Below are 19,433 nucleotides of genomic sequence, written 5' to 3' on the forward strand. Positions count from 1 at the left end.
TGAAATGAAACATCAAACAGTAACAAGTTTTATCAATATAGTTCATTTCTGGTCACTGGATAACATTTTGATTTACAAATACGTAAATCAAATCATTGTAACTAATGTTATCCAAAATACAGTTCCCGGGTGATCTACCAAGTAATATTTTGAATCGTTCTCTATAAAAGATTCACCGGGGCCTCGACAGTATTGTTGTTATGCGTTGTTCACCAAAACAACCTTGTCCACAATATTGCGACACAACAATACTTTGAACTATAGATTGTTTTTCCCACCGACTCAGATGAGTCTTTTTTACGCCTTCACTTTAAATTTAAGTTGTGAAAACGTATTAAAATAGTGTGATTAAGAGATACAAGAAAGATCAACAACAGTGGAACGTAGATAATTCGGACAAACAGGGATAGGGAAAAATAGAATAATCACAAAGATTTGAAGACTTATGTATCTAGCAAATTTAGAATTGACATATATCACTGCTTTTCTTTCAGCAAGGTGATTAGTGAACTTGCGAGGATGGCTACAAGACAATGGCGGGAATAGGTGGCAAAGGAAATAAAGAATATTGAAAGAATTGATTAAATTACATGGGATTCCCAGTATTAGCCCAAATTCCACCACTTGCATGTTTTCTGGTGAGTATGATTGTGTAAAGAATGTTCATGTGGATGAACCAAAATTAAACTAAGAAAAAATGTTCGGTTTATCTATTAGTCAAAAATCTATTGCCAATAATTAGTTGTTGGCAACGCTATACAGCAGTTACATAAAGCAAGACCAACGTGATTAACACAACAAAAGGAAAAGTTAAGAGATTAAATAAAAATGTCAAAATTCAAACATCTTTTACAGCCTCAGAAAACGATTGAAATGCATATTCTTATAAATATTTTGTATCAAAGTCCAGTTATTTAAAATTGGAAGCCAGTTATTTAAATTCGAAGAAAAATAATAATCAAATTACAGTATCATCCACAATAATTGTTTAATGATGATAAAATATTTAGCTATGCTCGGCATTAAAACTCATAGCTGTATTAACTTTTAACTATGTTAAAAAAATTAACAGAAAATTAGTTTGTTATTAGGAACAAACATGCAAATAAAGGCCGGCATTATTTTATCAGGAATAAGTAGTAATATCAATGACTTGGCTTACAGCAAGAGAGTTGGAAGACCTCTTAACATTCCAACTGGTAGACTACAGTAGCCACCATAACTATGAGACAACCCGTTTTGTCAACATTAGTATGATATGTTGAATGTTGATGAATGTTAAATGAAAGCAGTATTGTATGGAAGCTGGTTGAAGCAACTACTGTACTTGTTACATTTTTTGCAAGCTACAGTAAACCCCTCATATCCGGCCTAAATGAGACCAAGCCCTGGCTGGATAAACCAACCTAATTTTAAAACCATGATTTGTAGTAGTGAACCCGCTAAAAATGTATATAAACAGGAAACAGATAAACCGTGAGAACGCTCAAATCATGGAGACTACGTGTACAGCCATGGGAAATATTTTAGGTATCTATTTCGGGAAGTTACTGGATAAACCGACGACGGGAAATTCCAAGGCCGGATATTAGGTGTTCTACTGTAATTTGTTTGATATATTGTGGATTATATTAAGTGTTGCGGGAATGTCACAGTTTGATAATCAGAAATGCACACAATGAGGCTAGGAAAACTGTGTGAGGAGAGGAGTAGTATAAAGAAATGTGGTTTTTATTACGAGACCTATTAAAGAACAGGATGTTTCCATCTGCGCTTTAAGTACACATGTTTTTGCCTCCTCAATGGCTTTCCAGATGTCACAAAGGAAGTATTGCACTGCCCAATGTCGCAATATTCAAGTTGAGAATCTGCACTGCAATTGAAAATCCCGCTAGTTGTAATGTTCGGTCTCCGCTCTGTTATTTTAAAATGGGGTTTTCCACAAATCTTCTCATCAACTTTAGCAATAAATTTATTGGTGACATTAATTGGGCATCTACTTTTCACTTTTTCACGAATGTTAGTTTGACCATTTTCAAACTGAATGTATTATTTCCAGAGAGAATTACATTCACTACGTTGTTTCTGTACACCAGACCCTTTACAATAATTTTCTATAGGTTTTTGGCCAATAAAATCTGTATTTCAGACTGTGCATCACATCTAGTGGGATTTTCAATTTAAGTACACTTTTTCAACTTGAATGTTGCAACAATGTGTGGCACAACGACACTTCCACTGCGACAACTGTACAATCATTGAGAAGGCGAACACGTCTGTACATACAGTGTCCACTTGGTGCTGGTCTAGCGGGGTCAGACGGAAACGTTCCTTACTTTTTGAATAGCCCTCAAACAGTACTGAAGAACGACCCCTTCAATGGCTGAAAAGATTTCCCACTCACAGTCAAATCGGGTGGCATGATAAGATTGAACCAGTGTTAGTCCAGGGGTGCCATGAGAGACTTACGTCGTCGCTGGAGTCATCGACAGGCAGCTCGGGAGGTAGAGACAGTGGAGGGGTGGTAGCTCCCTCCCCCACCTCCCCCTCCTCTCCTTCATCATGGCTCGGCACCCTCTGGTATCTACTGTTGACGTCCTACCCCCAGACATCACACAAGCAACACAGTTAGTAAACATCACAACAGAGATAATGCAAATTATACCCTGGTACAGAGTGTTATTATCAAACTGTTTAAATAACATTACAACCATCTAATTTCATGTTACATTAAGATTTAAGACTGCTAAATTATTTCAGATTAGAAAAAATTAAGTAAAATTGACCAGAGTTAAAATTTAGTTTGCAGATTTAGAACTTAACAATTTCTTTTAAATATTGTTATTGCACTTTTTGCCATGCCTAACATATTGATGATTACTTGCACAGTTGGAAATTGTACTTAAATGCAATATACATAATTAAATATACATCATTAACAAATAATTAGTTGTCATTATTTTTAAATAGTAGCCATACAAAACATTACCTATTATAGTCAATGCTCTTATTTAAAATATGTACAAATGTAGTTTACAAATTTTAAGGTTTTAAAGAGTTTAGGGATATGACAGCTAAAAAGTATGATGTTCAACAGAATATTTTGCACAGTCGATGTTTTTATCGTTAGTATTTAATAATTTATTCTTATTATTATTTAGAATTTATCAAGCAGATAAGAAACAAACAATCATGCAACTTACTACATCCAACATTATTATATCCAGAATGAAAAAATTGCCCAGTTTCATACTGGTTTAAAAAATTAGGTTAATACAAAATATTAGCTAAATAGTTTGAATACAATTTTACTGAGTTTACATAAGTAGTTAGGGTGTTTAATGTTTTTTTTTGCAGTTTTTACGTTACAGTAAGCAGGACGGCTAGAAGACAGTAGCTACATTGTCGCACAAACGTCGCTGATGATAATGATGATGATGATTCAGCTCAAAGCTTGATGACAGCTCAGCACCACATATAGGTTAACTTACATTCTTGTGTACTTCTACAACATTTTTTACTGATTTCAATATCTGGCGTATCTGAGACCTGCCCGATTTCTGTTTGGTCTTGAACTTGATCGAGCTTCGCTTTCTCACATGCTTCGCTCCTCGCACCTTGGAAGTTGTTTCATCCATACGATCCAACTGTATCAGGTTACTCTGCATACGGTTACATGGTTAGAAGTGTTAGTTCAGTCATCCCTTACACTATACACTCATACACTATACACAACAATATCATGTTAGTAAACATGTAAGTTAACACACATAACTAGGATGCAGAATCATGCAGAAAACACAGCTTTTAATACAAGATGAATATTTTCCATACAAAATTATCATAAATCTATAAAACACCCTAATTCTGATCAATTTTGTTTATTTAAACAGTATACGATACATATTTAAAAAAAATGTTTAACAACATCACCTGTATTTTCATAATCACAAAAGAAGTGTTAAAAAAATTTAAAGATTATATTTGTACAATACAGTAAAAATTATTGGTGAAAATACATAATCGAATCACACAATTTTTACTATTTTTTTTTACTATAAAATGTGTCAGTGAAAATAGAGAGTTAAATTAAGAACCTAGGTTATTGTTAAAAACAAATCTAAGTAATAACTAATTAACAGTGAGGTGGTGCGTAAAAATTTAAGCTGCAAAATTAAAGTTAGCTATTACATTATTTACACATTGCATGTTTGGTAATTTCTTTGGTTTAGTCTAACTCTGCAAATCTATTCTGTTGTAACTATTTCCTGTAGTTAGTTTAGGAGCCACTAATTGGGCATAAGTGATATAGATTCTAGTGTGGCTATGATGTTAACTGTATCTTGTTTGGATACCTTTGGGGCATAAGTAAAGACAGCACCCTCCACGTGGTCAGTTATAGGTAGTTAGGATTTAATGTGAGGTAAGAGCTGCAAAATTGGAACACAATTCAAAATCAACAAATAATATGCCTCACACAATAGATTTGTCAAAAATTGTGTTTTTTGCTTAGTTTCATGAAATTGCGCATGAAATACTCCCAAGAGGATTAATAATTCGTAGAAGTTTCTACCACAGCTTTAAGTAAAAGAAAAGCCCTATAGGACTTTTAAAACCAAAATAAATAATGATTTTTCCTAATCTTAAAACATTTTTGGAAGATTACGTGATTGAAAAATGCAATACGATTTGAAACATTTTTTTGAAACATTTTTTTGTAGGCCTATCAATTGTAACTTTCCCGAACTATGGCAAATTTAATTTTACAACTTGATTTTTTACGTGCCACCCTAATAAACAGTTTACCTCAATTGATGGCAGAGTTGAATCTTAACTGATGATTTATTTAAACTGGTTTAAAAACATGAATGATGCTGTCATATCCTGAAATCTCTTTAAAAACTCTTTAAATAATATACTTTATTTATTGTACACAACTGTACATTATGAGTAAAACAATTTGATTTTATATTATTTAGATACAACACTTAATAATCTTATTCAAGTTGATAGTATATTTTAAATTAATTTAACATTGTTTATCACCATTTAACAGTAAAAAGTAATGAAAAGATTATTGGTTTAGCCTATAAAATATTTACATTTTTATTAGTTCAACAAAAATAAAAAAAGATGGGCAAAACTTAAAATATTTTATAATACAACGGAGATTTGATTGAAAACAAAAAGTAGAGACATTATAGATTAAGAGTTAAGCAATATTATGTTCATATATTTCGTAATTTAATACAAAATCTATTTAATTTTTGATGTTTTTAACTGATGCTTTGACAAATAAGTTACAGTATTACTGAGTACAGGTAATTGAATTATAGCGTTTGCAGTATCTAAAACAAATGATCATAAATAATATGGACGGTAATGTAGTAGGCTAGGTACCTACTTTATTGATTTCTTTGTTTGTAGCATTTACTAGTACCTAACAGTAATAATTTAGAAAATAACTTAGATCTCATTGTTGGTTTATCTGGGAACAGTTAAACTGTAAAACCCTGACCAACTCAAATATAGAGGACGAGGTCATTTCAGATAACCTATCTGTTTGATTAATTAATGGTTGGAATTTAAAGACTATTTTGGTTCATAAATGACAACTGTCATTTTCACGTTATTTTAATTCCTGTCAAATTTAAATTTACAAACATAACCAAAATATATATTTTTAAATAATCATAAATTGTTTTATGACCTTTATTTCTATAACGGTATGAGATCCGTGACATCGTCTGTTCTATTAAAACCTGTTGGCAAAGCCGGGCCAACTACTTGCGCCAAGACAGACAGTTCCTGTGCCTGGCTAATTTCTTAATAGATTTTAATGTTTTATCATGGTTTGAGTCCAGGTAAAGGGTGTTTTACTATATTAAAAAGGATGTCTTTGTTTCTAACATTTTTATAGGAAGCAGTAATATATAGAAAAATTTAATTCTTTGCGCGTGGTTTGTTGACAATAATACTTATACAAATGTATTTATTTGTAAAATTTACTTTTTTACTAAAAACGTATCTTTTTTTTCCCAAATTAATTTTGGAAATATTAGAGTTGGATTATTAAAGCTTGGTTGTTAAGATTACCAAGTTTTGCCCACAGTTGTTAGTGCAACTGGGTGATTAGAAACATGCACCTTGAGTATAAGACCGACCTTATCCTTAGGCCTGTTCTGGTCAGGGGAGACGCAGCCTACGTCAGTGGGGTTTGGGACGAGAAACAAGAAGTTGACAAAGCCCAGGACCGACATGATGACTCCGGGGACGATGAAGGAGAGAGCCCAGTTGTCCTCCACATAGTAACCAGCAATCACTGTACCCAGGATGTTGCCGATGGACGTGTGAGAGTTCCACACACCGAAGATGAACCCTGAAACCAAAGTTGTGGATAAAACCTGATCAAATTATTAATTTATTTTCTCAGGGTAGCCACAGAACTCCTAGAAACCCCCGGTTTATCTGGTAGAAAAACATGGATTTCCCAGTTGTTCTTCCTAATGGACAAGAGTACCTTTTCCTGCAGTATTCCCTACCAGAATTTCAGTATATTGCTCTACGCCTAGGTTGCTAAGCTACTTGGTTAATGTTGCCTCAGCCGTAACGTCAACATGGAAATAACCTCATTAGTTTTGCAACCATTGATAAAACCTCAGATTTATCCTCAATAGATTCTAAATCCCAGACAACAAAATCTGGCTTCAAGGAAGAATGTAATTTTCATAAAATTGGGTGACATTTGGGACATAGTGCAGCAGAGACAAATTCATTTATAAACAAACCTGCTTTTTGAACTGCCTTGGACCTTCCCCATCCCTTCACTATTGTCATTGATGTTCAACCCCACAAAATGATCCGTAACACATACTATTGGATACACCTGATTGGGACATTGAAACTAAGGTTTTGGCATGGTGGTTAGAAAGGGGGGTTTAGATGGCCTCTTGGCAAGTGTTTTAGACTTTGATGGGATTTACGGTAGATTAGAACAGAACCAGATCATATAGATTATTTGATTGCAACCTACAACAAGAATACAGATTCTACAACAGAAGTAGGAGCTAGTATTTCCGATGATTCTATTTTTTATGTATTTAAATGTTTATGTTAGTTATTTTCAACTATTTCTTATTTCGTCAGTAGTAGTTTATCCTATAAACAAAAAAATCCTTAAAATATAGTCTAAATCCATACGTAGCCAGGATCATCTATCTAACACCTAATGAACCAAGGACAGCAGGGTGCAGTTACAAACTATTAAAAAGCTACTGACTTTTCCTAGGATTGAACCGGCAACCTTCTGATTAACAGGCAAGCGTTAAATCCACTGAGCTACTCAGTTATTCATGGATGTCACTAATAAGAACAAATATTAGATAGTAACAAAACCATCTCCTTTTAAATATAAAATAAATAAAAATAATGTAAAAACAAACAAAATAAAATACTACGTTTTCAAACAATGCTAAGAAAGGAATTATCTTAAGGGATACATGTTTGATACCTAGCATGAGTTTGAGAGGTATGGATGCCTTTTTCTCTTAAAAGGATTTGTGTTTATTCCATACAAAAATGGCATTAAGGTAGTCATTAGTCCTATGTATTTTATCCAATGTGTAATGCTTGTGAACTTTATAGTTATAGAGAACTTTAATAAAGATCAAACACAACCAAGAAAGATTAGAATCTATACCCAACTATGATAATGGGACAGTCAATAGTACATAAACTGAACCATTTTAATGATGGTTCTATAGAGTTTGGTGGCGATAACAGGATACTGATAAAACAAAGCTTTATCTCTTTAGAAAACACTTGACAAAACTGTATAGCTCCCTAGACGCTCTTCTAATCCATTACTGAACAACTATCTTGCAGCAAAAACCAATATTATATCATAAGTCCATTTTATGACATTGTTTATAAACACAGAATTTCAACATTCAAGAAGATTATTAAAAGGATTAATAAAAAATCAATAACCATTTTACTTAATCAGTTTTCTAGTGAGAAAGTTATTCCTTGATGTTCTCGATATTCTTATACATTATCAGTCCTAAGAATAACTTTTAGCAGTAAAATGATACAGGCTAATGTATTTTGATCTATTTTTGCACTCTTTAATAAAGAGCTGCTAAAGGCTAATACCACCGCGGATGCACCTAGACTGCTAGCCCCAGTGGTGATGAAGCAACGGTATTGGCAAGGGTGACTCTGTTACTTCCCCGTAGTGCAGGGGGGGAAACGCCTTTTCGGTGGGCTTAGCACTGATAAGGTAGGCGAAATCAGAGAACCCGAACCCGGTCCTCCAAGGGCATGTGGGGGTTGAGCGTCGGGCCAACAACTCACCTCGGAAAACCACCAAGTTACGAAAAACCAACACCATGCCTCGGACACAGGACGGATTACACGGAATGAACTTCGGCTACCCTTTAGGACTTTGAGACTTGGTACGTGGAATGTCAGAACACTAGCAGCGCCTGGAGCCATAGACATTCTATCAGAAGAATTAAATAAATATGAGATGGATCTAGTGGCCCTGCAAGAAACAAGATGGCCATTGGCAGGAAAGCTAAATACCAAAGATTACATTGTTTACTATAGTGGCAATGAAGATGGAAGTTACCAAAGAGGAGTAGGTTTTGCTGTAAGCAGGAAGATTGAGAGTGCTGTGATATATTTTGAAGCCAAAGATGAAAGATTATGTATTATTAGGATTAAAGGTAAATTTAAGAATATATCTGTAATGTGTGTTTACGCGCCTACGGAAGATGCGGAAGATGATATTAAGGATGATTTTTATGAAATGGTGGAGGAAGAATATAGGAAACTTCCAAGTTATGATACTAAGATAATGATGGGTGATTTTAACGCAAAAATTGGCAAAGAGCAAATATGGAAAAATGTTGCAGGATCACATAGCCTTCATTCAAACAGCAATGATAATGGAGTGAGACTTTTGAGTCTCTCGGTAGCCATAAGCATGAAGGTAATGAGTACATCTTTTCCAAGAAAAGACATACACAAAGTCACATGGACATCACCAAATGGAAAAACTAACAACCAAATAGATCATGTTCTAATAGATCTCAGACATTCTAGTCATATTACCAATGTACGTAGCATAAGGAACGCAGAATGTGGGTCAGACCACTACCTTATTCTAGTCAATCTACGACAGAGAATTAAGATAGAGAAACTAACAAAACAGAAAACTGCAACAAATATTAATTTTGAAAAGTTAAGAGAAGAAAGAGTAAGGAAAGAGTTTCAGCTTAAACTGTCTAACCGTTTCCAAGCATTAAATAACCTTGATCAGGAAGACTCAGAGGTAAATAGAATTGAGAAGGTTTGGAAGAACATCAAAGAGACCCTGCAAGACTGTGCAAAAGAAGTTTGTGGGAAAAGGGAAAGGAAAAACAAAAAACCATGGTTCGACGAAGAATGTAAAGCTAATGTCTTACAAAGGAAAAAAGCAAAAGAAGTCTGGCTCAATAAGAAACAAGAAAGAGATAGAGAAAACTACACAAAAATCTCAAGAGAGACAGTAAAGGTACTTCGGAGGAAAAAAAGAGAATGGGTAAACCAAATCTTAGAGAAAGCTGAACAAGACAGGACAGCAAACAACAGTAGAGACTTCTACCGATCAATAAGATTTTTTAGGAAGGGATACAGTCCAATGCCATATGGGATTAAAAACAAATCAGGACAACTGGTGGTGCAGAACAAAGAAGGACTACAAGTATGGCAGGAACATTTTAAAGATCTTTTGAATGTAAGACAGTCTGAACAAGAAGAAGAAGAGGAGGAAGTGTACCAGAATGTAGATCCAATTGTACCATACCCAACAATTCAAGAAGTAAAAACGTCCATCAAGGAATTAAAAAATAATAAAGCCCCAGGGGAGGACTCTATCCCATCGGAAGTAATCAAAGCAGGAGGCACAGAACTGGCAAGGGAGATCCACAAACTGATCATTGATATTTGGGACAACGAATTGATTCCGAATGAATGGAAGGAAGCAGTTATCATTCCCATTCACAAGAAAGGAGACAAAAAAGAATGCACCAATTACAGAGGAATTTCCCTCCTTAACTGCACCTATAAAGTATTATCAAAGATTTTACAAAAAAGACTAGAGAAGTATACATCAAATATCATAGGAGACCATCAAGCCGGCTTCACAAGAGGAAGATCAACCACGGATCAAATTTTTATATTGAAAGAGGCAATTGCAAAATATTATGAATTCAACAAATCCTTTCTCTGCCTTTTCATTGACTTCTCCAAAGCATACGACTCGATCACTAGGGGAAAACTCTGGAAAGTAATGGAAAAGTATGGAATACCTAAAAAGTTAATAAATCTATCAAAGTCAACTGTTTCAGGATCTAAATGCAAGGTTAAAGTCAATGGAGAATTCTCAGAGGATTTTGATATAAATACTGGTGTGAGACAAGGAGATGGTTTGTCCCCATTGTTATTCAACCTAGCTCTGGAAGACTCTCTACAAGAATTACAAAAGCTAGAAGCTGGAATTACTATGGGAACCAACATTAATATCCTGGCATTTGCAGATGATGTGGCACTTGTGGCCAAAAACGAAGAAGAACTAAAAGTTATGGTCTCAAAACTCATAAACCACACTAAAAAAGTTGGCTTAAATATCAATGTAGACAAAACCAAGATAATGGAATGTGGAAGAGCTATCCAATTAAATAATAAGAATCATGTAGAAATAGAAGGACACAAATTTTATAAAGTAAACAATTTCTCTTACCTAGGAGTAATGCTGACAGATAATAATGAGGAAGACTCTGAAATTCAGCAAAGATTAAATGCAGCTCATAAAAGTTTATCGGCATGCCACAAATTGTTGAGTTCTCGCCTACTCTCACAGAAAACTAAAATCCGTATATACAAAACTATAATAAGACCAGTATTACTATATGGCTCAGAGAATTGGGTGATAAGCAAGAGAACTGAGAAACGACTTATAGTGTTCGAAAACAAGATTCTAAGGAAAATCTTTGGACCAACCTTTGAAAACGGAGAATGGAGAGTTAAGCACAACAGGGAGTTGAGAGAGTTGTACAGGGACCCAGATATTGTGGCTGAGGTGAGAAGTAGGAGATGGAGATGGGCAGGCCATGTGTTAAGAAAGGAAGAGGGATCCTTAGTGAGAAACGCCCTAAACAACAATCCCGAGGGTAGAAGACCTCCTGGAAGGCCCAAGTTGAGGTGGAGAGATCAAGTGAGAAGAGATCTGAGAAGAATGGGAAGAAGAGAGGATGAAGCAATGGATCGTGCAGTCTGGAGGCAGTGTGTTGGCGAGGCAAAGTACCTCCTTGGGTACCAAGAGCCACGGCAGTAAGTAAGCAGCAGTAAGTATTTTTGCACTCTACATCACAAAATGAATGATTTTAATATCCTTGATAGATTAGGTACCTATATTTAAAAAAATAAATAAACAATTTATCTACACATTAGGTTTGAACAGAGAACAGCACTGATTTAATGAAATAGCTACTGAATCAAAATGTGATATTAAAGTCAAACATTAGATACATAGCTAATACCAATAACAAGACCAGGGTTTGGACCGTTCCCTTTCAAAACGTAAAAAATGCCACTGAAGTAAAAACACACACAAAAAATAAATCCTTTGATATCATCCTTATTTATGATTCCTATCTAATAGTTATAATGAAAACTAATCAAAAAAAAAAAAAACTAAAGCTTTATCATTTAAGGCATAGTAAAACCAACTTAAGAATAAGCTACACTTGATATGATCAAACGATATATGGGTATGTACTGTCTGTAAACTGATCATGTTGATATTATTGTTTAGTAAACAATAATATCTGTTTATCAGCTGGGTTATTTGTTTGTTTCTGTTTGTGTGTTTTGGTCGACTTGAACGGGAATAAAATCGAGTTTAAGAAGGAGAATGATCACTCAAATAAACAATATGGATCCGCGGTGGTGGAATGCAAGTCATTGACAGGAGGCTAGCACCACAAGAGGAAAGGCTCCAAACACTCTGTGCTCGACCAGAGTGCAAAAGAGGCAGAGGCTCGATTGACCATCAAGAAAAAGGCGTGGTCTAAGGACGGAGAAATCGTAACGAGGAAGCTAGAAAGACAAACTCCTGACGGGGTAGGAACTGGACTTCCTAGAAACAACTCGGTCATCACTTCTAGATCTATGCTATCCTCCAAAAACAGCCACCACTTGTCCCATCACAGTTCTAAAGACTCTCTAGAGGAAGTCAAACGCCTACAAGATGTCAGAATGGAGCTAAGGGTATGTGAGGAGAAGTTCCGCAAGGCTATGGCGACCATGGTGCAGATGTCCAAAGAGAAGGCTGCAATGGTGGATCTGTTCAAACACAAGTATGAGTTGGAGCAACAACATTTTCAGTTGTTGATAGAACAAAAGGAACCCTACCAACAGTTTGAACAGACAAAACGGTGTAAGAGCAAACTGCAGCAAGATTTGGAAGTATCAAGAACTCATTTGGAGAAGTTGCTGCAATTGATCCAAGAGGCGGGTATAGTGGTGGTAGATAGTGAAGAGGATCATGACGAGGGAGATGTCGAAACACCGAGATCAAAACCTACGAGGAGAGCTCTAGTTGCATCAGAAGTAGCGGAAGTCCTGCAACATGCATCTGGATCTCTAGACATTCGGTTGAAAGGTAATGATTATAATTTCAAACTCCAGAAGGCTGAACAAGATGTCAATACTTTTAAAATCAACGTTGCAAGATTGGAGACTCAAGTAGTTTGGTATAAGTGTATTGCGGAAACTTTAGACATAATAGAAGATGAGGTAATATTAGAAAATAGAAGATTGCAAAGAACGCTGAGTGAAGCTCAATCTCGTGTAGAAGAGCTGGAGACATCCATCTACAGAGAACGCTAGACAAACTAAAGAAATTCAAAGTATTTCACAATTAATTTTATGGGGGAAGAGTGTACTGTCTGTAAACTGATCATGTTGATATTATTGTTTATCAGCTGGGTTATTTGTTTGTTTTTGTTTGTGTGTTTTGATTGACTTGAACGGGAATAAAATTATGTTCTAATGTGTTAGTTTTATTTTATTCCCGTTCTTCAAGTCAATCAAAACACACAAACAAAAACAAACAAATAACCCAGCTGATAAACAATAATATTAACATGATCAGTTTACAGATAGTACAGGGTAGCTGTGTGGTTATAGTGCTTGCCTAACGATCAAAAGATCACCAAATCTATCATGAGAAAGTCAGTAATACTTTGATATGTAGTTCAAAACTAAATCCAGATGTCCTAGACCATTGGGCTTTTAAATTACCCTGACTAAAGCAACAGCTGATCTATGTCAGTAAGAAAGTTACAAAGACATCATTCTACTCGACACTCACCTTCAAATTGTGGTTCAGTACAGAATAATCAAGCGCACAGAAAAATGTAATTTTACACAGGGAAACGATATGCATTAAAAATATTGGAACGCTATTGCGATGTACCTTGAACTAATTATTTTGTTACTGTCTAAAACAATTCAGATGTTAAGGCTCGTTCACACGGGGCGAGTTTAAAAGCTACACGCCAGCGTGTAAGAAGCCGGCGAGTTGGCGAGTGTGCTTGTATTCGTTCACACGGAGCTTGTCCACTCGCCAACTCGCAGACGTGTAGAAAGACGTCGGCGAGTGCGCTTGTAGTCGTTCACAAGATGCTTTTTCCACTCGCTCAGTAGCTGGCTTGAACCAAATCCTCCAACATCTTTGAGCAACAAGCACACAAGCACAAGCAACTGTGTTCACACTGGGCTACTTTACACGCCTACTCGCTCAAAAGCTGGCGAGTTGGCGTGTCAAGTAGCGGCAGCGTCAACTTTTTCCAGAGCTTTTTTACAAGCAGCTTTTGAGCGAGTACGTCGTTCACACTGAGCTATTTTACTAGCTGCGTGTAAAAAAGCCGGCGTGTAGCTTGTAAACTCGCCCCGTGTGAACGGGGCTTTAGGAGAGTGTTGAAAAGTTAAACTGTTGTAGGAAGTGATTTATTAAAGGAGCTGGGCAACGAACCACACATTTATATAAGGTTGGTAAAATACCTCTTTTTCCTTTTCCGAACCAGTTTCCCATGACAGCAACAACTCCTGGCCATCCTGTGGTTTGAGCTACTCCACCAAACACCTGAAAATATAAACAAGATCATAGCTAACTATAAGAGTACAGAGTTGCATAATGCATTTTGAGCTGTTACATGTTCATCACATAACAAACCGAATCTATAATTATATAATACAGTAGTTTTTTACTTCATTTTTCCCACATTAACCAACTGATGTTAATGATTTGGATAGCATAAATTTCCCACTTTATTAACTCAACTTTGTTTCAACATGTTTACAATGGTTATTTTATTACTTTCCATGTATCTGACCTAGCGGTGTCTGGTTTACGTTGGATAATCGACATTCTACTGTAATGACAAATAATGTAAATGTACCTGAACCAACATGAAGTAGGATATGGAATGAATGCTGTAGTACTTGGCAATACCCAGCAAGTATCCTGCAAGACCTGATAGCAGCATCCCTAGAGATAAGAAATATCTGAGACTCACTCTCTCCGCCACCAGACCACTGCAACAAACATACAATATTACAGTATATTTGAGTTCAAATCCCCAATTAGTCAGGAATTAGGAGAGTTTAAGTTACTGTGTTCTGTTGTTAGCTTTAGGTAAAACCATGGACAAACAGAATAAATATAGACCGTCAGCTGTGCTGCGGTTAGCAGAAGGCGTCCACTGCTAGGTATGCCGTGTAGTTACAGCACACATCGCTGCAGCGTCTGATGGTCGAATACGGCTCCCCAGCTGCAGCGGTGTGCGCCATAACTACACGGCAAAGCCTAGAGGTGGGCGCCGGAACCTTCCTTTGACATCATGATTGATTTGTAGCAAACAGATTGATGTTTAAATTAATAATTACAACTTACGTCAATCAATCCAGTAATATTTATGGAGGACGCACATTTCGACCTTTAGGTCATCTTCTGCTCCGCTGTTGCACTAGGTTATTACCTAGTTAACATAGTCAGACCACGTAAACACAAAAACACAACACTGACGAAGACGAAAACATTTAAATAAAACTATCACCGTGCGCACGGCTGAACGGGCCCTTGGGCGGGACTGTGACGAGCCCGTTCAGCCCAACTCAAGAGTGCCGCCGCAGTCCCGAGCCTGTTCAGCCGTGGGCTTGGTTATAGTTTTATTTATTACTTTATTATTTATTTTATTAATGTTTTCGTCTTCGTCAGTGTCGTGTTTTTATGTTTACGTGGTCTGACTATGTTTCTCAATGTAAATTATTGGACGCGGTTGCTACACCAACAATGCAACTAAGTAATAACCTAGTGCAACAGCGGAGCAGAAGATGACCTTAAGGTCGAAACATGCGTCCTCCATAAATATTACTGGATTGATTGACGTAAGTTGTAATTATTAACTTCCTTTGACAGTCTATATTTATTCTATTTGTCTATGGTAAAACCAATCCAAATAAGATAATAACATGTAACATTGTTCATTAGAATATAATGAATCAATTGATCAAAAATACTGTGCATATTTAATTTCATAATACTAAAGAACCTATCAATCAAATTAAATCACAAGGTTGTTCTACAGAAGACTGCCTTTTATACAGACACCTTTTAACCGGACTTAGGTTTAACCAAACTACACACGGCATAAGTTAACATCCCTTTAACCGGACAATGAGCATTTCGGTTTAATCGGCCTTAATTGGCAGGAAGTGGGTAGTACTGAAACATTTTTGTCTGAAAGATTTTAGACTAGTGATCAAATACAATGCTCGCCCAAATTTAAGTAAAATATTTGGGATAGAATTCAAGTGATTCCTGTGGCATGCACATGTATTGTTAGTCACTATTTTTATGTACAGACCGTTTCACCGTGCTTGGCGTGTAGGGGAGGCAGTGCGAGAGAGACAGAAAAATACAAAAACGTAAACATAAAGCAAATTAATTTGACAAAGCTGATGCTAGTTCACAACTTCAGTATTTGAACGTGACTGTACCGTACATTGAGGCGTAGTGGGGGAAAGCTCTCAGTGCGCATGCTCCAGCGAGGCGCCACGCACCGTGACACTATCTGTAATAACCATTATAGGCTTATATACTATTAGACGTTCTAGTTTTAGGGGACATCAGTTTAACCAGAAAAACTGTTATCTGGACCAGCCTTAGTCCGGAGGAGTCTGTATAAGAGGGAGACTACTGTAGTTCCTGGCACCATGCTAAATCTCATTCGACCAATAACAAGTGGTCTACTTTGAAAAGCTACGGTTATCTAATCTCAGTGATGAAAAGTTTAAAGCTAGAATAGTTAAGCTACATTCAATATGAATTACCATACTTGTTGAAAAATATTTTGAGTAGGGCCAAAGTAGTTAGACGCTTTAGAGTAAAATTAATTGTGGATGTAATACGGATGAATATTGTGGATGGACTCTATTCCATCTTGCATTTGGGTTGATAATCAATAACTTCAACTTCTTGAATAAACTTTTTTGTTGAATTGTTAAGAATAAAGCAATAGTAAGAACTACAGTACAGTTGGGATCGATTACATCACATCAGTTGACACAGACAGCTGTTGAACAGCTGTCAAACAAAAGAACAACAAAAACCATAACCTTATTCAAAGTAGTTTTTTATTTATTTCTATGCTGCTAAGCCAGCTGATATTTGAAATGACCACATACAAAAGTAAGTGTGTAAAAAAAATATATTTGTAAAAATAATTAATCAGTGTAGTTTGGTGTGTTATTGAGGAAAAAAGTGGCAGCGGACAATAAATTATCACAATAATTAACATCAAAATAAACTTTAAAATAGGTGGCAATACTGTAAGCTACTATACCACACCACACTGTAAACTTGTTATTTATTATGTTAATTAACAGGTTAACAAAATTAATTTAGTTTGCTCTAAATATTGTGCATTAATGTAGTTGTAGTACACTACTAAAAAAACTTGTAGCTGCACCTACACTATTTTTTTTGTAATATTGTACCATAACTTTAAAAAATATACTGTATTAAAATATATTTCTAGAGTTTACCAGCTTGAGAACATTGTTCTTTTTTATTTTTCTGTTTCACATAAAAATATAGGCCTACTCTTTCCCTTTTCGTGACATTAGATACTGCAAAAATTATTCTCTGTATTCGAGTCAAATATATCTTAGTAATTTCACTACAATAAGCCATATTATCTTGGCAGTTTTTTTTTTTTTAAGAAATGAAGTATATCAATGTCGTTAGGTTATCTGAATTCCTCAGATTTTATGCTCACTCACACCAATTACGGGTGGCAAAAGAGATATTTCCATACGAGCGATTACACACAGATACCGTTCTCTGACCCCTCAAACATCCAAGGCCAGAGATAACAAGTTATCACAGACTTGGCCACACATGGTCCACTTCATGGATAAGACAATGAAACTCAACAATCTACAACATCCGAGGATATGTAACAGCTGTCTAGTCATCTTGAACACATTTTAACAGTTATCTAATCCCTGTTTGCTTAAACAATTATTTTCAAAAAAAGTAAGCTACTAATAGTAGTATGAAAACTATACAACTAGCTGTGTTAGCTGTGTTTTGCTAGCATTCAAATGCTATTTATTACACAAAGCACGTGTACTGTAGCACATGATCACATTGTGCAAGACCTATTTTTGTTACCATATGAGAGCAGTGATTAATAACCTTTATAGATAATACCTTGTCAGCTGAGAACATTGAGAAACATTTTATAATCAAACATCTGCTAAAATTGCAGATTGTAAGTGAATGTTTAATAACGTGCTGCTAACTGTTGTCGTTGCCAGCATTATGAGATAACAATATTACTCTCAATCTTGACTCAATTAGACCATTGACTATTTGATACTGAAGTAGACATACATTGGACCAGTTGTCGTCAAATTTTTTACTAAAAAACAACATAATTGTGTGAGCCAGTCACAGAACGTGGTACTGCCCAAATTGTATACCTTATTTTGTGTTGCTAGTGTAACTGGGTAAAAAAGTTTGTATATTCAACAGAAAATTATTAATTTAGTACACCAACACAATCTGTCACATCCACTACGACAATTTTGATTTAAAAACTGGCGACAACTTCAACATGGGAATGGAGTATCCAGTTGTATTAATAGTCAAAGATTAGATGGTCTACGAGGGGTGACATTTCATCAACTTGCCCTATTGTTCCTAAATAACAAAGGAATTTAGATTTGTAAAATGTTAAGCAAACCCGGTTTAAACACAAAAAAATCCAAACAAATAAATTAAATTTAGAAAACAGATGTATGGATTTGTTTTACCATTTATTAAATTGGGACAGATTTAAGACTGTGTGAATGCATGCTATAGTCACTGCATGTGTTGGTTTTACTGTTGTTAAATTACATTACATTACATTCAACTAGATGACCCGTGCTGCTCCGCAGCATTGAAGTTAATAATAAAAAAATAAAATACTAAACTTAATGAGGGCGGTACAACTTTAATTAAACTCTTATAGGACTGCTGGATTAATTTCGCCTTATGACCAAATTAAAGTATAACACATTCCATATAACACAGAGAAAATCGTCCCGATGTATTTTTTTCCGTTTTGAAAATCAATTAATCCAGAACAATATCCACACACTTCCTAAAAGCACCTACAGAGAAAGCACGTACATTTGTTAACTCATATGTAACACAGCGTGAATGAGGCTTTATTAAGAATGTTTTATTAACAACAATATTTCTTGTAAAATAGACATCTCTGTCGGTAGAATTGCATGTACGCATATTCTCAGGAGTAGTTCCCTCCATCTGGTAATCTTTATTAATATTACGACTTTTATAATACTTCCTTCCAAACAATGTTTGCTGTTCGTCCACCTTTTGATTTAGTTTCTACTTTTACAGTATCGAAAGATTTCCCTCTCGATAAGGCGACGTACAACTGACCGTGACTAAATACTGGTTCAGGCAAGTACACACCAACTCGATCAATCGTTTGGCCCTGCGCCTTGTTGATGGTCATGCAGAACGCAACCTTTATGGGGAATTGTCTTCGTTTGAAAGAAAATGGTACTGTAGGATCTGATGGAGAGAGATCACTGCGGGGTAATAGTGCACGTTGTCCAATATTTGTGCCAGTTATGATTTCTAAGTCTAAACTGTTTTCATACATTTTCTTGACAATAAGTCTTGTTCCGTTTAGAAGACCTGCTGTGTAGTTTAAATTTCTTAATAACATCACAATGGCACCTTCCTTTAAGACTAATTTGTGAGAAGGCAAACCAGTCATCTCAAGGCTGTTGAGGAATTC

The 19,433-nt window shown here is 35.6% G+C and overlaps 1 protein-coding gene across 3 annotated transcripts in view; it reads right to left on the minus strand.

Moving 5' to 3' along the window:
* LOC128985618 (glucose-6-phosphate exchanger SLC37A2-like) overlaps nt 1–19,433 on the minus strand; it is a 41,759-nt gene that overhangs the window by 9,702 nt on the left and 12,624 nt on the right. Inside the window, exons 4-7 of one of the 3 annotated variants that reach the window (XM_054405309.1) lie at nt 14,511–14,646; nt 14,113–14,194; nt 6,165–6,379; nt 2,470–2,598 (exon numbers count right to left, since the gene is read on the minus strand). In XM_054405309.1, the coding sequence (XP_054261284.1) occupies nt 2,470–2,598; nt 6,165–6,379; nt 14,113–14,194; nt 14,511–14,646 (562 nt within the window). Of the gene's footprint in view, nt 1–2,469; nt 2,599–3,491; nt 3,663–6,164; nt 6,380–14,112; nt 14,195–14,510; nt 14,647–19,433 lie in introns of all 3 variants that reach the window. The other 2 variants (XM_054405308.1, XM_054405310.1) reach the window with 2 other exon arrangements.

Source organism: Macrosteles quadrilineatus, unplaced genomic scaffold (genome assembly GCF_028750875.1).
Source record: "Macrosteles quadrilineatus isolate MER2022 unplaced genomic scaffold, UCM_ALF_1.0 Scaffold_2__2_contigs__length_208266976, whole genome shotgun sequence".
Lineage (NCBI taxonomy): Eukaryota > Metazoa > Arthropoda > Insecta > Hemiptera > Cicadellidae > Macrosteles > Macrosteles quadrilineatus.